The sequence below is a fragment of the Polyodon spathula genome, chromosome 5, assembly GCF_017654505.1.
Source record: "Polyodon spathula isolate WHYD16114869_AA chromosome 5, ASM1765450v1, whole genome shotgun sequence".
In the NCBI taxonomy this organism is placed as follows: Eukaryota; Metazoa; Chordata; class Actinopteri; order Acipenseriformes; family Polyodontidae; genus Polyodon; species Polyodon spathula.
This window is the reverse complement of record NC_054538.1, coordinates 24,573,167-24,597,282: the sequence shown is the minus strand read 5'-3', so window position 1 is coordinate 24,597,282 and position 24,116 is coordinate 24,573,167. Positions and strand designations below refer to the sequence as shown.

The following is a 24,116-nucleotide window of genomic DNA, read 5'->3' as shown; positions in this document are numbered from 1 at the left end:
GTCCCCACATGTTCAGCAGCTAACCAAGCATTGTGTTTGGATGCCGATCTTAGTTGTCATCCAGACAGCTCTATTACAACTAACTGTTATTCTATATAAAGGACGTTTGGAATTGCCTGGAACACAATGACTGGAATTCAAAATAACTAAAGCTTACGTTTGTGTATTCAATCATTCTTAGCATAAAAAAATAAATAAATCCCAACAACAGAATTTCATCTTTTCATCTTTGTTCTAACTTGTATCAACAATACTGAAAAAGACTCTGAATCATCAACTCTCAGCCTTATTCAAGACAAACCAGGGAAATATTGTTTTCCGTTTTATAAAGAAATTAATTTAACATTAACAATGGTTAAGAAATGTGATCTCAAGGAGAAAAGAATAAACAACAATTATGAACTTGCATAAATAAACAAAGTGAGAAATGTAAAGAAACAAAGAATGAGGCAAAGTATTGTTATAAGGTTGAGACATTTGTATTGTAATTTACCTGCTTGCAAAAGCACTCATATAAAGACCAGATCACCATTATAACCACTGCCTGTTGAGTCATTTGAAGTAAGAGACGTTATTGAAGATCTAATTTTATTAGGACAAGCTCTCTGATCATACTGTTTGGTGGTCGTATTGAGTTCTGTATTTTCATAAACTGTTTGAAAACAGTACCTGCAGTCCATCCTGAAACTGAACAGCAGACTGCATGGCCTCCTCTAGTATTTCCACTCTTTCCTTCCAGTTCTTGTTCAGGTTGTCCCAAGCAGAATTGAGCTGGAAAAGATAACACACTTGGTTGGCTTCCAAACACCAGAGGTGAATCTTTATGAGCATGAAAATAAACTGTTAGTAACAAGAGTGACCTAGTCTCAGTGTAATGCAGGTATTTGGGTATAAGCACATGAATGTTACCCAGTACATGTAATACTTTTTTGAATCACAAACATATATATATTTCTTGCAGTAATAGTAGCATCCACAGTGGGTATTCTCTTACAGTAGTATACTGACCTTTAGCTTGGGACATTAACTTGGCCAATTATCTAGCAAGTAATGATCAATAGACAAATAATTACATCAAGTATTATTGCCTAAATTAGGAAGATGAAACACACATCGAGTTGCCCCAATTACCAAGGTTTCTAGATTGCGGTGATGGTATAAAATAATCCAGATCAAAATGAATGTAGTACAGGCTACTGCAGTCTACAGTCAATTGGCTCAAAATGTGTATTTCACAGCTGTCAAAACACAGGGGTAATGTACTGATCTCAATTAACTAAACTAACTACTTTCCTTTAATAACTGCCTTTGATAACTTGCCACTTCCTTGTCAATTTATTATGCTATCATTCACAGTGTCATTACCTCATCAATGCTCTTCTTGATTACAGGCTTGTCAGGCTCCCCGCAGACAGCCATCAATTCATTTCCGAGGTTCTGAACTACATCAAGCTCTTCCTGTAATCCATCTATTTCTTCTTTAAAGCTCTGGAAAGAACACATACGCCTTTACAATGGTTTAAGAAAAGTCATGCAATAAGTTAAATGAATGATCTGAACTTCTGTGGGCTGTATGCTGCAATACACACATATTTTGGTTAAGCCTAGTTCACATCCACATTCTACTTCCTAGACTCATTCCATACACATTTGTTTTAACAAATACCCATCTATTTTAATATATTTAAACTGTCTTTATAGTTTCTTTTTTTGGTGTGCTGCAGTCCTGTCTTCTTTGGGTTAATGGGCTAGTACAGTATTCCATATTCATAAACTGAGCTGAACTGGAATTTGTGCTCAAAACTGCTGAGTGTCCACTAACCTCTACAGACTCCTGCTGCTGTTTCACCACTGAAGGGTCGGTCCCAGGCTCCTCCGAGTCTCGCAGGAGATCCTGTGTGTCCTTGATGGTGACTATGAGTGCACAGTGGTCAAACCAGAATTTCTCAGCTAGATCCATCACATCCAAGAGCTTGGCTTCTCTTTCTTCGAGAAGGGCCTTGATATCTTCCCACATGAACACCATGTGGTCTAACTTGTCTTGCACAGCTAAGTGAAGAAAATTAATAGATTAGATCTAACCTGTCAGTCTTGGACTTTGAGGCTTTGTTGCACTGGGTGTTAGTTTTGTATTGTGCACTTAAGCATACACACCGCAATATATATGCAAGTTAGGAGTATATTATTAGGTATAAAAAGTGTACCAAATTAAATATGGCTGAGTTTTCAAATAGAATGCAACTAAGTAGAAAGGTATTAAAAGTTTATTTTAGAAAAAGATGATAATGAACAAAAAAGAACAAAAATGCACACAACTATAATTATTGGCTTATCAGCACTCTCAAGTTGTTTAATATTAAAAAATAATGAAATGCTTCAAAAATAAATACCAGATTAAAAGATACCTTTAGCGGATATATCTTTGTCAGCCCCCTCAGAGCGTGCAATCATCTCCTCCCCACGTTGTTTCAGAGTTTCATATCCAGGCTGAAGCTTCTCCAGATCTACAGACACATTTTTATTCTCGCTGATCTGCTCTCTAATTTTCTCCACCTCCACAGAGATGGAAGGGGGCTGCCTCAAGCGCTCCACTATCCGTCCTAGAGTCTCCATCATTGGGTCAATCTTGTCATGGAACTACAGAAGAGCAGATTGTTTGCTGTTTGTTTGAAACAGGATGATACAGCAGCACAAAGCATTGTTTCCCAGCACACATTTCAATGTAATAAATATTCACTTTGCATTCCATGCAACATGACATCATTCAATTTGGCTAACTTGAATGACAATGCCATAAATCTTCAAATGAATCATGCTGATCTCAGTTACAGTTATAAGTAAACGATAAGATTAAAGTGTATACCGTGAAAATAAACAGACCAGCTATACTACAGCTCAGTCGTGTACAGTAACAGATAACTATATTACTGAACTTCATTTGTTAATATTTTAATCCTAAAAAGCATGTCTTTCAATTTTAAAGATGTAATTGTTTTCTAAAAAAAAAAAAAAAAAAATGTTAATCTACTGTATAGTGCATGACACACCATTATTAAACAAACATTTCTATTACTTTCTGAAGTTATTACGTTTGATTGGTGCTTTACTATGGTAAGCTTGTTTACCTATACTCATGTATGGGCACTTTATGAAATCTATTAGTAACTAAGAACTGCAAAGCATAATAATAACATTTTCAAGCAGTAGGTAAAGAAGGTGCACTGGGGAAATCCATGCCTTGGCCTCACCTCATTAACCTGTTTGATATATTTTATGTTATTAAAAATAAGTGAAAGTAGCCAAGTGATGGCATAAGAACATATTTAATGAAAGAAGTATAAAGAAAAAAATAAAATAAAATTAACGTTATTAATAAAGAACTGAAAATGTAAATAAAGCTGTTGGCAAATCTGCAAAAAACATGCATGAAAAAGTAGTTGAGATAAAATGCATGCCTAATGATTAATTGAGAGATGGCTAATGAATACAACAAACAGACAGCTAAAATTAGAATTGAATAAATATATAATGTATGATAAAAACAAACCAACAAACCTACTTTTACATTTGGAGGGTATCATAAACCACACTAGAAAAAGTGCACTGTGTACCTTGGGCTTTTTCATTCACTTGAATCAAAATATTATCTTACAGTATCTGCTGATTTAAACAGATCTTGTGAGTGAAGACCATACCTGGGTTGACTTAGAAATGGCTTCATCCAAAGCTACCGCTCGCTGTTTAACATCTTCTTTTATCTGCATATAAAGCTTGTCAGTCACTGTGTATTTTTCCTGGATGGAAAGGCCTTCAACAGGGCTTAGCTCCAACAGCTGGGGCCCGGTCTTGTTCATCTTGTCGATATAAGGCTTGTGTTCTGCAATCAGCTCACGCATTTGCTGTAACAAACATCACGTCTATCAGTACATTTACATAAAAATTATAATTAAAAACTCCAAAATACATTTTGTTTTTATTCCTAATGTATGCATTTGTCATTGCACTGCAACTACAGGCATACCATGATATACACATTCTTTATTATTTATATTTATATTATTATAATATATTTATTATTTAGATTTAGTCTATTTACTGTATTTATTATTAGGACAAATACACGTTATCCACATCTACACACGCACACACACACACACACACACACACACACACACACACACACAGACACCCACACCCACACACACACCCACACACAATATATATATATAACACTAAGTTATTACATTACAGATGTTTCAGATGATTGTTACTAGACCCTTGAAGAACTGTATTTATTGTATACACAAGGTTTGCACATTTGAACTACTTCATCAAGTACTTTTTGAACCCACTGATGTGAATCTTCTGTAACTCAGGCACGTCTTCTATAATAACTTGGCCCTCTTCTATTATGACCCAGAGGAAGATAATCAAATTTTTTTAAATAAAAGAAGCAAGCCTCTTTGAGATTATGTCATCTTTCTATTTTTGACCTTTCTATTTATACAGCCCTTAACAATATCTTATTTCAATTCATTGTTAATTATACTTCACTGATGCACAGTTCTAAAGAGATTATGTTCTCTGTGTCCTGAATATTGACAACATGGTTAAATGTACAGTCCAAACACTGAATGTTATTTCAATTCATTAGAAATGTCTGACTTGGCCAGATTGCTGTAACTGTTTCTTTGTTGTGAAACTTCATATACGTTTTGGAACTGCTAACTTACTGAATACTGTATGTGGTTAACCTTTCCAATTAAGAAAACAATGGATAAATGTTATTTTAATGGTACCATTTTCATCATTATAATAGCATATTTAGGATCTGGATTTTTACTAAATTTCTTTGCTTAAGGCTATTCAAGGCTATCCTTAGCTTTTATGGAATGACTCTGATTAATGAGGTGGAGATTTGGCCTAATTGAGTAATGAAGTTTAACTGAAAAAATCATAGAACACAGCTATGCGTATATTATTTAAATCATAGATATGGCCTGAGCTCATAACAATGTGACAGTAAAACAGTTCATTTTTTTCTGCCACAATGAAATTTAACTGAGAAAATCATTGTGCCTGAGCATACAAACCTCAGAACTTTTATGACTTTTAGCCCAACAGTTCTTGTCTATTACACTCTTACCCTCAATTCTTCTTCCTGCTGTTTTAAGGTTTCATATTCAATGGCAGGAGCAGGAAGCTGGGAGACCACACTCCTCGTTTCCTGCAGCCAGGGCCACAGCTCATCATAGGTCTCCCAGAACTGACTGGCCAATGACTGAGCACGCTCAAGCTGTAGACATCTTTCTGCATTCATATGGCTGACAGCATCATATTTCTCCAGAAGAGTTTGAACTTTATCCTGAAATACAACATTACATGCAAAAATTGAGACTGATATCATAGCAAATACAGGGAGTTTAATTTCACCCTTACTGGACAGCCAGTGGAGCTGACTTTGTTAGCTAAACTGGGAGAGTTTCTGAGAGTGTCATTATTTAACACTGCATGCCTCGTAATATTTTACCAGTACAATATATTGTTAATTGTTAATTCTTTTACGCACAACAAAAATGTAATAATTGAAAGCTTACTCCTTTTAAACAGCGAGATCAAAGCAAAAACCAGCTTTAAGCAGCTGAGTTTTTGATGTGCAATGCTGAAATAGAAACATTTTTAATATGAATGGTACTGAATATTTTCTGAATGTTCAATTTTTTACCTGTAAGGATTGTTTCTCCTCTTCATCGCTGCTGCTGATTACTGCCTCCCTAGTTTTCACAATTTCATCAATGGCATCCTTATGTCTTAAAATGTCCATAGAGAATGCCTAGAAATAGATATAGTTTGCTTGTAATTGGTAATTAAAAGAAATGGACACAGTAAGAAATGTATATGTAATAACTGATGATGTATCTTTACTATTATTGTTTCAGATCAATAATACCATTACTTGTAATTTCCTGTTGTAAAACCAAGTTCATTACCTTTTGAACTTGTAACTGAGCTACAGTCTGGTTTTGCTCAAGTCGGACATCTCCAAGTGATGCCAGTTTCTTTTCTGCATCAGTTAGCCACTCAAGCTCCACCTCAGTTGCATGTTCAAACTGTACAACAAAATACCGTGACAGAGATTAGTAGAAAAGACTGAGATTTTGTAGTACTCCTGTATTCTTTCTTTCAGATTTTATAATAGAAAACAAAACTATTTTATAAATGAATTAAATATCTTCCAATGCAGTGCCATTCTGAACTGCCCTATACCTTATCCTCTTGAGAGAGAGAGAGAGAGAGAAAGAGAGAGAGAGAGAGAGAGAGAGAGAGAGAGAGAGAGAGAGAGAGAGAGAGAGAGAGATTAAAAAAAAAAAAAAAAAAAACATTAAGGCTGGTAAATAATGTGTAAGATCAAATAAAGCAGATGGTTCTAACAATTTAAGAATTATGTTTGGTCTAGCATCTGGATGTCTGATATGTGACAATAGCCCATGATACACATTTACGTTCAGTTCGGATGCCCTCTTTGTTAGACAGAATGTTAAATAGGCTGCATTTACAATTCCAGGAGCTATGCCATTAAACAGCATCAAACATTATGTATAACCCCTGTAGGACAACTTGTGCTTTACCTGCTGTGATCTCAAAATAGCAGCAGCTATTTCTTCCACATGCTGCATGATGGAGTCTCTCACTAGTCTGTATCTCTCATTGTCTTCACACACCAGTTTGTCCAGTCCCTCCCGTGCTCTCCAGGGCACCAGCTCCAGCAGAGCGCTGCTTACCTCATTTAGAGTGTCCACCAACCTCTTGTGCCCCTTTGCATCTTTCAGGAGCTCCTAAACCAGAAGAGCTTCATTAGGCCTTGGACTCAAAGTACAACCAATGTTTTAAATTCAAATGAACAACGGCAATTGTGTCAGTGCTTGAACAGTAGAAAAGCTTACTTTTTGTCTCTCTTGTACTTGGGTCAGCTGTTCTCGTGCAGTGACCTGAACTTCATAAGCAGCCACTTCTGCTTCAATGTTATCAAGCCAACTGCACAGCTGTTTGTGGTTTTGCTGCAGTTTGGTTGCAAGCGTTAGAGCTTGATTGAGTGACTTTGAAACACTGGTGCTCATTGAATTGATTTCTGCATATCTGGCTTTGATACCATCCAGTTTTTCTTGAATAATAACAACTTCATCACCTGAAAAAAGTGGGTTATATAAGTAATGCAACCTGCTCAACTAAGATAGTTTCTAAAACTGATATTTTCCATACATATTATATTATTTAAATTGATGGAGTTGCTTGGGTGGTAGAATGGGAGTCTGGTAAGTAAGTGTAGGGGACTGAATGGCATTATGCTTAGATAAATATAGTAGTGGGGGGGGGGGCTTTTATTTGTGTACACCACTGGGGCAATAACACTGAGCTCAAATACTTTCTGTGTTACTGTACTACAAGTTCCATGGAATAATATGCATGGAATGTGTTTTGCTACAGTTCCTGGTGGATTGATAACCCTGAGCACGCAACAATCAGGAGTGTGTTTGCTCTAAATTTCACATCCATCAGTAGATTTATATCACAATTCATAATGTTTCATTTTATCAATGCTGTGAATTTGCAACTTTACCAGTTTCCAGATTACCTGTTGTTTGTTTCAAAAGTTCCAAGCCATTTTGAATAGCCAGGTGAACATTTTGTTTCCTGAGCACAATGTCCTCATGAAGAACCTACAGGAAAACAGACAAAATTAGCATCTTCCAGGATGTTTGTAATCATTTTGTTAACAGTGAAATATAAAACAAGAACATTAAAATGTAATGGATGGAGAAGAGAAACATAAGACAAAAATGGATAACATAAAAAATAAAAATACCAGTTGTTCATAATGCTGTTTATGAAGTACATCAGTGCTGTAGTCCTGGACTGCCACATTACTCAGTTTGTCATGTACTTCATTTAACCAATTCATTAGTGCAACTTCATCTTCTCCAAAGAGCCGGGCATTAGAGAGGGCCTGCTGCAGCATGGCTGCTTTCCTGCTACATCTCTCCTGGACTTCAATGGTGTGAGTCTGTATTGAATCCAGCTTGCCCTGCACCAATCCCTTGTCATCGATGGAACTCATTGTCTTAAGTGTCTGGCCAAGACTAATAGCTTGGTGTAAGTTTTTACTGTGACCCATAATATCATCTTCTAAGGCCTAAATAGGGCAAACCAGACAAAGAAGGAAGAAAAATATGCAACATGCAAAAATGATAAATAATAATAATAATAATAATAATAATAATAATAATAATAATAATAATAATAATAATAATAATAAAAGAACAAACCATATCAAATAAGTGCAGAAATAACATAAAAATGATAAATGAAAATGGAAAAATGGAAAAAATATATTTTAAATTAAGTTTAAAAAAAATGTGCTACAAATGCAAAACCTAATGGCTATATCACACTCCCTGAGCCAAACTGGGCTCACCATCTTTATTGTTGTTTACCTTGTGCTGTGAAATTTGCTGCTCTAATTTCTTAGTCTGAGTTCCAATGGGTTCTGAGTTTGCCAGTCTTTTTTCAGTGGCAGAAAGCCACTCTGCCAAGGGCTCCAGTGTTTCACGGAACTGCTGTGCTACCACTAGGATGCTTTCCAGCTGTCGGTTCCTTTAGAAATTCCAAGAAGAAATACAAGAGTGGGATGATTACAGTAAGACAGTTAGCCATAGCCAAACCCGTTACTACTATGATCATTTTTTTTTTTGTCTGGAGTCTTAGAGAGACAAAATAGACTTATGCAATGTTGTTCCCTTGTAAATCACATGTTACCATATATATTCTACATGTTTCATTTTAAATCTCAGCAGAAAGCCACTACATTTTTCCTTTAATCCATTAATATTATAGTTCTGAAGTAGCACTGTAAGAAACTAAGCCTAGGCAAAGATTTATTCCTTCAAGACTGGCAAAGGCTTTAGCTGAAATGTTTCCCTACTTGTCTTAGCTTCTTGCATTTCAATTAGTACATCATTCCAGAAGCTTTTAGTCTACCTTGTCTCTGCCTTGCTCAGCAGTGCATCCCACCTACAACCAAGACTGCCAAGTTCTTTCAGCATCTTTTCCATATCTGCCGGCTCTGCAGCCCCAGACATTTTTTCTCCCTCTCGTTTTATTATATCCACAGTTGGTTGACGGTCATCCAATAGCCTTTGCAGAAGCTTATTACAAAGAAAAAAAAAGTAGATAATTAATCAAACTGTGCTGGATTGGCAATGGAATATTAAAGTGGTTTTTCCTATGGGATTTCTGTTCAAATGCAATCAAAGTAGCTAATGAAAGTGATATACACTTCCTGGCTGTTTTGAGGACCTCTCTAAAATCAGTTCTAATGTTCTCAAATAAAATAAAAACTAACAATATAAGTGTCACTGTGTCTCTACAGCAGATATACATCTATATAGGGTGCTTCTCACTGTTAAGACTCGCTGTACTGTAGTTGTTTCAGAGAGGTGAACATTATAGAAAAAAAACGGGACCATTTTAAAGCTTTTTACTCCAGGTGTTTCATACAAAACATATTTGTTGCTATGCTGTAGTATTGTAGTTTAACAATTTTGGTATGTGGAAATGTGTATATACAATAATTGATCTACGCAGTTCCACAATTTTATAAAAAAAAAAATATATATAAAAATAATATATATATATATATATATATATATATATATATATATATATATATATATATATATATATATATATATTGATTTGCTATCATTAGATTTCAAATAAACGCTCAGGAGTTCTTTTTTAAGCTTACTTTTTGTTCCTGAATCTGAGCCTTAACTACTTTGAACTCGGCGGAAGGTGGCTTTTGATTGGCAACAAGATCTTCAGTATCATTCAGCCAGCCGAGCAGAGATTCAAGGGCATCCTGAAACCTCCCACAGTGCAGTAGTGCTTCATGCAACTGGGTGTCCCTTTCTGCAACCTGTGGACAGATTTATACAAAAGCCTGTAAAAATACAATATTTTTTAAGCTGGAACTGGAATACTGATGTCCAGTTTAATACACACACCTGCACACCTACTCTCTGGATCCTAAAGTTACTGGTGTGAATGACTTGATACTGCACATACTATCCCCTTGGCTCACAATGCAGTAATTAAAAAAACACTGCATTGTTAGATAAATACATCATATTTCTAAATACATCATATGTTTTCTCTGTTTACAGTCCTAGTACTTGTTCTAATGAAAATGATACAGTACGTTTTTGGATTTATCTTTCACAGTGAGTAAACATTCTTTTGAATTACAAGGGTGTGTATTTTTAGAATGATGCATGCAAATTTAAACAAAGTCTTTGTTCCGGAAATTTTTTTTTGTTTTATTCATGATGCAAATTAAGCTTCAGCTTGTTTGCACCACGATGCCAGTGCTGACTTGATCAGCAGAGAGAAAGAGTGGAACAAATGATAAAAATGAAACACCTTTTTGTTGAGTGTATTCCATCTTGTGGTAACATCCTCGAGATCACCTTCGAGAGCCTGGGTGTTGGCATTTTTAGCAGCACTCTGTATAAGGCCCTGACCCAGCCAGTTAACATCTTGTAGCTTAGCTTGCAAAGGCTCAATCTCTTCTTTTTGGAATACCTATGGTTAATCAAAGCAAAAAAATTGATCATATACCCTTACTCAAATACACAAAATAAACATACATTTTTCGCAAGAGATCAGCAAGTTTTGGAGTATCTATAAGATTTGTTATTTTTGTTTTTTACTTCAAACATACAGTATAAGCCACGTTAAAGTCTGTGCCAATATTTACTTTAACACATTCCTAATTCCTTACGGTTACTAAATGTGTAATATCCGAAATGCAAAATGCTGTACAGTTTACAGAAATGTATCATGACAAATACAAGAGAGCTTCAGAAAGACAAAAAGGAAACAGCCTTCTCTCGTTACTGTTAATCTGCTATTTGAAGTACAGTAGATGGCAACATTTTAAGTTACTAACTGTCACAAAGAAGACAAACTTATAAAGTTATCTTGTTCTAAGAACTCTTTGAAGTTATATTGGTCTGTGCAATTCTCAAGGTTACTGCAGCCAATCAGAGCTTGAATAACTATTAATGTATCTCATAGAAAGGGCACAAATCCAGACCAGTCATGTGAATATTACTCAGTAGTATTGTTTGTGAATTAGACAGTATGTGATGCCTTTCTTTTAAATCCACTTCAGATTTCAGTTGGTATAGTATATATTCATAGTTTTTTAAGAACATAAGAAAGGTTACACATGAGAGGAGGCCATTCAGCCCATCTTGCTTGTTTGGTTGTTAGTAGCTTATTGATCCCAGAATCTCATGAAGTAGCTTCTTGAAGGATCCCAGGGTGTCAGCGTCAACAACAATACTGGGGAGTTGGTCCCAGACTCCCACAATTATGTGTGTAAAAAGTGCCTCCAAGATTCTGTTCTGAATGCCCATTTAATTTGTTTTTCAATGTAAATCTATATTTGGTTTTGCATGAAACAAAAAGCATGTTTTATAGGAGACAAGTAGAGGTGGCCGAGGCCACTAAGAGACAGTAGATCAATGAGGGCTGAATTTGATGATAAGACTTTGGCACAACAACAGGAAAAAGTACATTTGTATTTTCCAACAAAAAGTGATGGCCTACATTTGTATGTTCAAGATGACAAATTATGTGCTCAGTAAATGTTTTTTTCCCCTATATTCCCTTTATGCCTATATATGTGCTATACATTTTAAATGACTGTTATGGATAATGGTGAAATGTAATTTAAAATAATAAGTTCATTTAGACATTGTTTTTGCTAGAAAAGACAACCCAACCAAAAAGCTCATTAGCATATAATTGTGTAAAAAAAATTAAACAGAAAATAAACATGTTATTGCTTTCTATGGTTATATTTTCTGTCTTTAGTATGAATTTCTATGTTTTCTCATAATTGTTGTCTAACTCCCAGGGTCAAAATTCAAGCAAACTAATTTAACCTTAAAAGATAAAAGATAAAAGAATAAAAGATAAACACTCAAGCCATTACCTAATTACAAAAAATAAAAAATAAACTCCCACTATTTTATTATCACTGGCTGTTTGCCAAATACTTCAAAACTGCTGAGGCCAAGATGTTAGGTACAAAATTTTAAACTTCTGATAAACCCAAATATTCACTAATTGCTGGCGACAGCTACAAGCTGTTAATGTCCTTTCACCTAAGAATCTCAGAAACCACTTTATTCCATGATGTAATATGTATCTTTATGACTAAGTTGATGAAGAATGGTTACTAAGATTAAAAAAATAATAATAATCATGAAAAGGCACTGTATTGATAAAGGACTAGAAGAAAAAAGCTGGTTGAAGAATGTGCTCTGTAAAGGCTTTTAAAAAGACAAGGTCCAGATAGCAAGCAGAAAACACACCTTTTTACATACAGCTGCAAAGGATCACACAATGTGTGCCAACAAGTACAACAAACCACTCAAAATAGATTCTTGTAATCTGAGATGGAAAGAATCTGATTACCAAGGATACCAAACCAAAAGTACTTTATCATTGAAATTATTTACTCTGTTGACCCTTGAGCAAACACCCCTGGGCCTAGTGTTCTTTGGCCAGCATCTATACGCTGTTTATTGGGTACCTTATAAGTGAAGGGACTGCTTTTGTCTGTTTCAGGTTTTGTGGCTGTTGTTTCTACCCTGCTGCCACTCCCCTCATCCATCACTGGACCATTCAGCGGATAGACCCCATTATGCGTGGAGTGTTCATCTTCTATACAGAAGGGCAGGCTTTTAACGTCGGCTGCTGTAGCACTGTTTTCTAGTTTACAGTGTACTCCATTGTCAAGAGCCTGGTTTTCTTCAGTCTCTAGTTGCATTTCCACTACTGTAGGCGAGTAACTTTCTATTTCTAGAGACAGAGGTTCTTGTAAAAGTTCTGCTGTTGGCAGTTCATTGTAATTAGGGTAAAATTGTGTTTGTATGTCATAGCGGTTTATGCCATTTTGCAATTCGGCTGGTATCCTACAAAAAGATTCCAGGTCATCATGATTATCACCCTCTAGTTCAACACTGCATTCTTTTGCATATGTATGGGATTCCTCTGGTATTTCAGTTTCTGTCATCTCACTGTAATATAAACCTGTTGGGGCCAACTCTGGGGTGAAAAGGTGGTCTTTGTTGACTGGCATGGCAGTAAAACCTGTTTTGTCTTCCTCTGAGACATGGATGCCTTCTGTGGATGAGAGACTTCTCCCCCCAGCATCTCCCCTCTCTCGAGTGTCGTGTCTTAGCTCTCTTTCCACTGTTGGACTACATAAACCTGAATCTTCTTCTGAAGTAAGGGAATTTGAAGTCCTTTTGTGTTTGCCCCGTTTTGATAAATCCGACACGCTGTTTGTGCCGTCCACAAATGAACCCTCGCTCCTGTTGGCATACTCGGCAAAGTTGGCAGGAACGAACATTCTCCATGACCGCCTGTTTTCTTTCTTTTCCGTGTGTGACTTTGTTTTGGGTAAAACTGTTCCTGATGCCCTGATTATACTACTGTTTAGCTTTAGCGCATCAAAAATCATTTTCTCGTCCAGCTTGTTAGTTTCACGGCTTCTCAGCTCGAAAACGCTGGAAGATGCCAAAACAGCATTGCTGCATAAAGTGCTGCCATCCAAAGTCCTGTGACTGTATGGCAAGGTGCGATCTGTAAAATGCCGAGAGGTAAGGCTGCCCTTTGAACCTGAGTCAATCTGTTCGTTCAGTCTCACAGTATCGTATATTGATCTTTGGGGCACGTAGCAGTCTTCAATATTAAAATCCTCTTCCTCCCCTTTCCCTACACAGGTTGGGTTTTGACGTAAACAATCTGGTCTACTTAATGGTTTTCCCATCTTATAAGTAGATTGACTATATCACAAGTCAGTACAAAAAGAAGGCAACAAAAGTTAACAGAAGGTTTAAAAACATGTGATCCACGGTGTAAAAAAGATATATCACTCTATGAGGTGGAGGAGGTTATATTCAGCGCAACTATTCTAAATTACTTAAAGTGCACAAATGGTTAATGGCTCATATTAGATACATATTACATATTTACCAGAATTGACCAGTAACTACTGTTTTAGTTCAGAAATGTTCTTAATGAAATGAACCTATTCACGGATCAATATTTAGTATTTAAAAACAAAATCATAGCAAAACATCTATATCCTGATAAGTAAAGACTACCTTCTATAAATCAAAGCATGGTAATCCTCAATTGATTTTAGCACAGTAGGCTTATGCACTTACTCTCAAAACCAGTGGGTAAAATGTCCTTCTAATTATAAAAAGACTGTGCTTCCTTCCTTGGCAGAATTTGACAATGTCATTGCTCTAAATCCCAGGTAACTGAATTCCTTTAGTCTGTAATGATGTTGCAGCTCCACACTTCCAAAGAAACAGCTGTGTTCACCAGTTCCAAACCACTGAAACCACTTCCTTAAGCTTGCAACTTCTGAGGTTTCCTCTCTGTTTCTAGTCCAAACAAAGTATTCTTTTCATGGTCAAATTCTCAGCTCTCTGCCAACTTCTTCCATGTCATAAGGCCTCATAATATCCATTTATAAGATGCAAACTGCTTTCTGTTCCTTAAAACAGAGTTTGAAAACACTACTATCTTCAGTTCACAATGCAAGGTCAGCCCACAAAAAAACACTAGCTTTTAAAACAAAGGTGAATCCAAATCCAGCCACTGCTGCTGACAAAAAGCTCGACTGCTCTCTCTCTTGTTTTCCCTGAGTTGACATACACTCTTCGACAGTGCGTTTAAAGGAACGCCCCTTTTCATTATTCAGACAACATCTGCCACAACTCCATTTGTACTAGGGGTGCTCCATCACATGTTGATTGTCAGATGCTTGACCCCTTTAACGCTCTCATTCTGTCTCCAGGCCCACATGAATTAACTTCTTACATCTCTTCACTCCCCACCATGCGTCTTATTACAGAGGAGGACTGAGCTGATGCAGTGGGAGGAATGCAAGCGGCTTAAAACACAGAGAAATGCACCACCGATCTGGTGACATACAAGGCATGCAAAACAGTTTCTTTTTTCTTTTTTTTTTTTTTTTTTTTTTTGCAGACTGGTTGCTTAGGAGTTTACGGATATCCTGTTAATGAAATGGGAATGTTGAAGCAGCCACATGTTGTGCACTCAGGTAATCTAACACCAAAAGCATTGCCAAGTCAATTAAATGCCTTACAGAGCTACAAGCAAATCAGTAGTATGTTCGTATGAACAGCAGCAAGATAGCCAAATGAATCTTGTAGCTGCTTCTGCCGTTCTTAATCGTAGTTATTTTTTAGTCATAATCCATACGGCATATTATAGTTTAGTCACTATTTCCTTAGCGGTTAAAGCACTACGTCCATTTAGTACTTCCTTTTAATTGCTCTCAGCACATCAGTTAAAAAAATAAATAAATAAAAACCTGTTTTCATTCAGCTTCCCCTTTGCTCCTTACAAACATAAACCCTCATTTAGAATTATGTTTTCTGTTTTCTGCTTTGTAAGAGGGAACATCATGAAATTGCTGTTTTCAAAGAGTTGGTATATTAAAATATGCACTCTCAAAATATAATTGTACAGCATGCTTGTCGTGCACCACCCAGTATGCCATAATGTAGTCAAATTCACAGGGAATGCTCCATGTAGGTCCTTTATGTAAGTCTTATGAAAATATGTAAAATGATCCTGGTGAAATAATGCACACTAGATACTGCCTGCATTCTAGGACACAAATCTCAGGTTTCTGCAAATGAGGAAAGGGTAGTGGTGGACATGAGTAAGCCTTTCCTTAGTGGTCGATACAATAGCACATTTATTAACCTATACGGTATAAAACAGCCATGAATCATTATCAGCAATTTACTGTAGACTGATGTAATGTCTAAACCAAAGAGTAAAATACCGCCCACGGTCCCTGCCCTGAATTTTACCGCTGATCTCCGTAGGTTAGATTCCAAGATGGATGAATTACCAGCTTAGATCACTTTAAAACATGTTTATACCCAAAATGTTAAACAGTTGAATATATCAAGATCACAAATTTGTTAAAATTGCAAATGAAACAGCTCAGTTTCAAGTAGGTGCATGTTGGTTTCAGTAGAGTTGAAAAAATGGCTTATACCAAAGTATAACCACACCATATCACCATTAACTACAGTATATTCCAGCAGTTGAAGGGTTAAGATACCTGTATCTCTAAAACAGCATTGTCATGATCTTCAAAGCCAGACAGCCTATTATATCTTTACAGTCTTTGAACACACTTTATCTGTGGGAACCAGGACCAGCATAATAGAGTAAATCAATACAGTGCTGACTTCCCATCAAGGCTAAGTTATTATTAAACACCCTCAGGCACAGGCATCACAATGACAGTGAATAGGACCAATGCTGAGTAGGTTGTTCAGCTGCAGTTGACACTGTTCAGTGCTAATATGATGATCAACCATAAATCAACAGAACCTGAAAGCAGAGCCTCTGATTTCAATTTTAAAATAGGCACTTTGTCAGACAAAACTAGTTGGTTAAAACAAAACAAAACAAACAGGCAAAACAAACTAAATCAGGCTTTGGGATTGTTACATATTGCAAAATCCCTCGCAGTACTGAACATATTCTAAGATAAATGCAATGGAAATTGTCTTGACGTCGACTGCTGTATATATATATATATATATATATATATCTATATATATTATATATATATATATATATATTATATATATATATATATATATATATATATATATATAAATTAAATAGATATTGTAAAAGGTTAAATCAGGCTTTATTTATTTTAGGTTCTGACCAATAGGTTATTTATATGGAATGGAGTGTTAACTGAAGCCCAATAAAAATGGCCTCAAAAGCAGTAAATCTTTCATTTTACATCAAGTAATTTTGTTAAAAGAACGGAGCATTTGTGCAAGCACGATTATTCACTAAAAAGATTGACACCATGCTAAATTAAAATCAATGTCTGCCCCAATCACTGGCAGTTGGTAAAAAATTAGTGTTCGTTTGCCGCCAAAGTTTGAAAATGTACAGAAAAACAAACCACCAAAAGTATTAGCTTTTCAAGATGGGTATACAACTGTGAATTAGCCATACATCTACTGAACTGGGAACCTATATTTGCACTATTGCTATTGAAATTATGTTAAAATACGAAATTTACAAAAAGCCAATAGTTTGATAAATTTGTTGGATTACTAATACACATTATTATTATATTAACAATGATCACCTTTAATGAACAGAAAAACAACAACATGTTACATGTGTGTTGTTCTGCATGTTGATCTGGTAAATAAAGTGCAGAAGACATGCACTATGAACAGTGTATAGAAATAGCTCATTCTGTTGTAGCCAGGACTCCTTAACAGGCAATACTACAGTGAGCCCCAGCTGTCTTCCTACATGTTACTTTAACAACAGCCTAGGGTGTGGGACTCTTTTGTTGTTGCCAGACGTCCAGAGACTAAATTAAGTTAAGTGGACCCTATCGCAATGCACCACACATACTACACATTCAGAAAACACAAACAACTGTTAACTACTCAAAATAAATTAAATACAAATGTTACATTGTTTTCTTTTTCAGGGAAATGCCTTTTTTTATATAAATATTTTACTCTTTGATGTAGGGGCAGTTATTTATTTGTTGTTGTTCTGTTCTTGTTTATTAGGTACTGCATTAGTTACAAAGGTTTACAGTACTTAAAAATAGAAATACTGGTGATTTTTTTTCTTTTTAAAAGATCCATTATCTTAATTGAAAACATACTCCCATGATGCAGTTAAATGCTAAATTTAATCTTCTTTTTATGCGATCATACTGAGTTCAAACTTTAAAGTAAAAATTCCTAACGTTTTTTTTTTTTTTTTACAAAATTTAATGGTCCTTTACTGGATATTGTGTTCACTGACATGTTTTAGATATGACATGTTTTATTTTTTATTTTTCTTTAGAGTAAGTAGTGCTATGTCAAAAACCAGATGCAGTTTTACCTAGTTTAACAATTTATAGGTAACAGGCTACAATCACACCTTCAATTCACATGCAGTAAGTCAGTTATCTGTTTAGTATTATCTTAAAAGTGGAGAATAAACTAGTGGCTGGTTTTATAGACTCCACTTAGCACTAACCATCTAATGTTACCTTAGGTAAGGTAGTTTACGATTAGTGCATATCACGGTCTCTGAAACCAGACATATACTTTCTGCTTGTTATATCTGTTGTAATTATTTGTAGAATATTTTTTCTTTTGCATTATTAGCATGGTCAACATTATTAACACCGGCCATGTAAAGTTGTTTATTAGCTTTTTCAGAATATGCTGATTTTTTTAAGCACCACAAAATTTATTTTAAAGATTATGCTTCTGCTTCCTGGTATAACATCACTTTCTCAATTCTTCTTCTTCTTCTTCTTCTTCTTCTTCTTTCTTCTTCTTCTTCTTCTTTTTCTTCTTCTTATTAATTTGTAATTTAGCAGATGCTTTTATCCAAAACGAATTACCGAGACTAAGGGGGTGAACTATGCTTCACAACTACTGCTGCAGAGTGACCAGGACCTCACTTTTATCTCTTATCCGAAGGACGGAGCAATAGTTGCTTAAGTGACTTGCCCAGGGTCACACACAGTGAGTCAGTGGCTGGGACTGAACCAGCAACCTTTTGGTACCAAACCCCTTTCTTTAACCACTGGGCATATTTATAATACTTATGTTCTAAACAGTAAAAATAATGATACTTTATGAGTCTACACCAGTGAGTGAATTACCTTTTACACAGTGAAAAACAAGAACTGCTATTAATTGAATTATTTTAAATGGCAATAAATGTTTTAGAAAAGATAAATATTCCTACCTTGAAGACATTTAGCTGCTGATTAATAAGCTCGGTCTCCATTCCAACTGGCCCTTGAGATTCCTCATGCTCTTTAGCTACCAGAAGTTTTTCAGAGAGTTCCTTAATCTTGTTGTATAATTCATCAACACGGGTGAGAGTGGTTCCAACTAGTTCTTCTCTCCCTTTAGCTCTGTCCATCAATTTACTGCACTGCTTGTTTAAAGCTTCCAGGTCCCTCTTCAAGCCCATCAGATCTGGAGACCCCTCTGTCTCTAGCATCTTTTTGCAGTTTTTCTTGGCATTCACCGTGTTGACCATCAGCTCCTGAAGTTTGTTCACAAAACTCTTGATGTCATCCTTCTGTGACTGCAAAGTGTCCAGGTCACGGGCCACTGGTTGCATGCTGTCTAGCTCGTCGTCAAAATCTGCAAACTGGGAGAACATTTCCCTGATGTTGTTTTGGAATTGTCCGATTCCCTGGAGCTTGGTTTCCAGAAATGAGCACTTCTCTTCCACCTGCTGGTTTACAGAATTGTACTCCTGGTTAAGAGAGTCTGTCTGTAATAGAAGGTTAGATACACCTGCTACACCTGGGGCATCAACCACCAGTCCCTGTGCAAGGTTTATCAGATAATCTACCTGGGTCTTTAGGGTCTCAAGTGTTTTCTGCTGTGCCTTCATGTTGGTTAGATGTTTGTTGTTGTAAGCCTGAGCTCCCAGAGACTCATGGGCCTCAAGTTGCTTCTTGGCACCATACAGCTGCTCTTCAGCTTGTTTATGAGACTCATTAAACTCCTTGAGGCGCTGTGCGATCTCTTCCAAGGAATCTTTCTTGTTTTGAAGTTGCTCCATCATGTTTTCAACCTTCTGGTTGAAGGAAGCCTTCTCATCTCTGATTAAATCTTCGTCAGCTTGCGAGACTTCAAACAAGCTGTCGGCAGCAGTATTTAACAACTCCACCATTCCACGGTGCTTGTCTAGGTCCTTCTGTAATGTTTTGATCTGGGAGATGGAGCTCTCAACTTCTGCTGGGTCAATGCAAATCTTTACTTTGGCTACTTTATTTTCACATTCTTCAATCCATGGACTCAGTTTTTCTGCATGTTCTTTGTACTTCTGAACTCTTTGAAGGCATACTTGCAAATTGTCCTGCCGCTCTGAGGATTGTTTTTTTAATTCATCCCAATTGGCTTTAAGCAAGGCAAGCTGGCTTTGTAAAGCCGACTTCTCAGCCCCATGTGTCTTTTGTAACAGAGTCTCTCCATCCTTTATTACTTTTTCATATGCTGCATTTTGCTCGTCCAAAGACTTCTGGAATTCAGCATGGTCCTTGATAGTCTGTTGCAGAGTTTCAAGTTCAGCAGATATTAGGGGTGACATTGAGTGCTCCTGTCTTTTTCCATCCAACCAACCATGGAAATCTTTGGACATCTGATGGAACTGCTGTGAGCTGGCGAACGCAGAATTAAGCTGCTGTATCCAGTTCCCTAAATAAACAAATCAAATTTAAACATATAAAACACTGTTTTAGGATTTGACACTAGCACATACTGCTGAAATTATATTTATTATATTTATATTTAAAGAGCCAGATGTCCCACTGTAGGTAATCATCGATTCAGATTACTACTTTAATAAAGAAGCTTTAGTTCTACTTATGATGCGTTAAGCATCTTGTAACACAAATATCATTCTGTACCTGACAATAATAACTATTTCATTAACCCTTTGCGGTTCTATGTCGGACCAGGTCAGACATAACAATTTTCCCTTTCCAGTCCGATGTCGGACCCTGTCCAACATCAGTGACATAAAGCACAGGTCTCTAGTCGTTTTTTCTCCGGTAAAAGCCGAGAAAACCTTTCAATAACCGAGTGAGACCAATAGCAGCAGAATGAAGCCGAAAAAAAGGGTGTATCTCATAGCGCCATGCATTACAGAGATAACAAGGACATAAACAAAGTGGATAGCTTCTTCTGCATCCAGCGCTCAAAAATATCACAGACATTTACAGAGCTTTTTGAGATGTTATAGTAATAAGATAATGACTTGGATCACATTACTGAGGAGTTTGTTGATAAAATGAGTGATCAGGAGAGGATTTATCAGTATGCACGTCTATAAAGAGGTATGTGAAAAACACAGCGAACAAGGAGTGTGGCTTGGCTGGAGATACTGTACTAAGTGTCCTTTTGCGATTCAATGACTTTTAATTTTATTTTAATTTTGGAAAAAAAAATAAATAAATAAACAGTGCGTGTGAAATAAACAGCGTGTGTGAAAATAAATTGGACCTGACAAGTGCTGAATAAATGGACTGCAAAGGGTTAAAGAGTAAAACTGGCTGTCATTAGGTTTCTTCATATTTTTTTTTTATACAGATAGATATACGTGTTTATTTCAAAACAACAGAACTGTTTATTTTGAATCATGGTAAAAAAACTAAAAAAAACAAATAAAAAAAAAACCCATAAACAATCCTTGTTATACAAGGATTTAAATTTGTTTGGCCTGCGCAAGACACTGATGCGTAAAAACCTGTCAGGAAATGAGGAACATGATTATCCAAACCTTGTGACTGCCAAATAAGTGAAACAAACTAACCTGTTCTTTCTTCAAGGTTTTTAAATGGCTTGCTGACACTTTCCAGCTGTCTGCTAAGATCTGTTTTCAGGTATTCTTCACCGACTAAAGAAGACAGCTCTTTGCACAGAACTTCAGCCTCCTCAACACTCTTCTTTTCTTCCCCAAGCTTGGTACAGATTTCGGTTGCCATTTCTAGCTGGTGTTTAACAGCATCAGGCTGGGTGCTCAGAGAAGACTGGCTGTTTAATTTACTGTTCAAGGCATCCACATTTTCTGAAATCTTTTTTAGCAGGTTCTGGAATTCGTTTGTTTTGACAATAGCCCGGTCGATTTGCTCTGACCTGCCACTCAGCTGTCCTGTCAGATTTTCCCATTTCTCTGCAACAGCAGCCAGTTGATCCTTCAAGATCTTGCACGATGGAGGAAGATCTCCTGGCCTCTCCAAGATGCCCTTTGCTGATTTCTTCAGTTGATTGTATTGAGACTTGCGTGTGTCAAATTCATTTTGCAGAATCTTTAAAGGAAATACAGGAGACACTATTAAAAAAAAAAGAAATCGTAGCATATTCAATAAGAAATAAAACAATAATAATAATGCAGCAGACTCCATCCTCTTCAATTTCTCTTCAATTTAGACTGTCCAATTATGTTCCCTCACTCAGTGATTCCCCACAACTGCTCAGGAGAACTAAACGTTAGTAGGCATCCGACAATCCCACTGTCAAGCCAATAGCCTCTTTACACTCCAAGAACTGAAAAGCGAATGCCGAGAAGCTACTGTACCAGCCTCTGGAAGACAAAGGCTAGCCTGCAGGGTTCAGCTTGAGCTCACAGGCACCTGTTCCGTGACACAAACTAGAGACCAGCTCTCTATTAAGACCATTTTATTCATTAGCTGGTCTTTCCACTATACATATAAACAACTTAAAAAAATGTGATCTGTAATCTCAGACAATGGATCTGTTCAAGATAAGGCCTATCTGAAGCAGCATGAACCTTACCTGAACTTGTTGCTTTTGTGCATTTAACATATTTGGATCTATTGAGAGAGGGCCCAGCACACTCATCATTAGCTCCTTCTCTGCAAGCCATTGCTTTAATTGAGCCTCAGCTGTCTGGAACTGGGTAAGATTCTTGGATGACTCCTCCAGCTTCTGCTTTCTCTCATCCATTAAGCTGTTTACGTCTTTCCATGTGGAATCTATATGGAAATATAATAAGGGATCACATCAGTCACCAGAACACACTACAGGAATTGTGATCACTGGAAATTTGCTTCTATAGACTGTTCATAGATAAAACTTTACTTTTGGAATAAAAGCTATGACGTTTCAGAAGAGGAAGCTTGATAGATGGCTCTACCTCATCTCAATGACTATCATTTTTCAGTATTTTTGGAAATTTTACAATTTTTAGGAACAAGCAAATTTACAGTAAATTCCCAATGCATACTTTAAGTAAAATATTTTAAGATCAAGAAAACAAAGCAAACAAAAAAACATGGACAATTCTTAATCATGGTGATTTTTTGTAGCATTCAGTGTTGTTGTTTTTTTTTTCATTTGCTTAAAAAAAAAATCAGGACAGCCACAGCTCAAAACCAGGACTACTCAAACAGATTACATTTAATGATGGATGGAAAACATTTACAATCTCTCCTATGTAGAGTGACAGGATTTAGCTATACTGGTAAACATCTGAAAAGGCCCAGAAATCTATACCTCAAAGAGGTAATCTTACAAATGAGTGACATTATTGGATTCAGCCCTGATATTTCTGTATAACACTGTATAGGTTCTATGAGTTGGTAATCCCTTAAACCTTCTGTAACCATCCTATAAAAGAACCCGACTAACAGAGATGAGCTTCCTAACAATCCAGTAAGACACAACACAATACCTATCTGATCCAACATCTGCTTCCATTTTGCAGCTTCGGGAGAGTCTGGGTGCTTCTCAAGCAGGTCTAACAGCTTTTCTTTCAACTGCTGGAGTTGTCCCTGTTTTTGTTTCAACTCTGCTTCAAACATCTGCAATAATGAACAGGAGAGTTTAATCAAAAAAGCCTAATTACATTTGAATACTCATTGAAGACTTTTCTCTGTGAACAGAAATAAAGTCAGAGTCGCCAAAAAAATAAAGCAAACAAACAAAAAAAAGAGCATAGGAGAGGCACCAAGCTTTATCTGCTTCACACATGATTTATTTTCTATTCATTCCATGAAAGGTTGTCAAAATGCATATGCTTTTGCTTCAAGCTGATTCTTGGACCTGCCTCGGTTATTTTAAGATTAGAACAGGATTAAGAGTGCTGTAATATTATTTCACACTGAAACATTAACAAGCAACGTTTGGTGCATTACAGTTCACCACAGACACTGTTACTGAAAGAAGAAAAACAGCCCAGCAAATACTGCTTGCTACTTTAAATACGTGAATGTGTTGTGTAATTATGGAAGGAAATTGGGTTTCACACAAATGTTTTAACTTAAATCCACATGCATTAATATGTGTGTTCACTGAAGGCTATGATTTGTATAATTTAATAAGACAATATATATATATATATAACAGTAACAAACAAATGCTAGCTCTTAATTAAAGGACACTTAT

At 36.3% G+C, this 24,116-nt stretch overlaps 1 protein-coding gene across 1 annotated transcript in view; it reads right to left on the bottom strand.

Moving 5' to 3' along the window:
* Window positions 1-24,116, bottom strand: part of LOC121316382 (dystonin-like) — a 189,945-nt gene that overhangs the window by 28,570 nt on the left and 137,259 nt on the right. The window contains exons 57-76 of the mRNA XM_041251459.1: window positions 23,404-23,533; window positions 22,506-22,705; window positions 21,523-22,018; window positions 18,937-20,405; window positions 10,480-10,641; window positions 9,806-9,976; window positions 9,037-9,203; window positions 8,493-8,652; window positions 7,865-8,191; window positions 7,634-7,718; window positions 6,945-7,186; window positions 6,630-6,836; window positions 5,991-6,110; window positions 5,726-5,833; window positions 5,147-5,365; window positions 3,696-3,899; window positions 2,406-2,637; window positions 1,823-2,049; window positions 1,366-1,488; window positions 670-771 (exon numbers count right to left, since the gene is read on the bottom strand). Coding sequence (XP_041107393.1) covers window positions 670-771; window positions 1,366-1,488; window positions 1,823-2,049; window positions 2,406-2,637; window positions 3,696-3,899; window positions 5,147-5,365; window positions 5,726-5,833; window positions 5,991-6,110; window positions 6,630-6,836; window positions 6,945-7,186; window positions 7,634-7,718; window positions 7,865-8,191; window positions 8,493-8,652; window positions 9,037-9,203; window positions 9,806-9,976; window positions 10,480-10,641; window positions 18,937-20,405; window positions 21,523-22,018; window positions 22,506-22,705; window positions 23,404-23,533 — 5,151 coding nt within the window. The remainder of the gene's footprint in view (window positions 1-669; window positions 772-1,365; window positions 1,489-1,822; window positions 2,050-2,405; window positions 2,638-3,695; window positions 3,900-5,146; window positions 5,366-5,725; window positions 5,834-5,990; window positions 6,111-6,629; window positions 6,837-6,944; window positions 7,187-7,633; window positions 7,719-7,864; window positions 8,192-8,492; window positions 8,653-9,036; window positions 9,204-9,805; window positions 9,977-10,479; window positions 10,642-18,936; window positions 20,406-21,522; window positions 22,019-22,505; window positions 22,706-23,403; window positions 23,534-24,116) is intronic.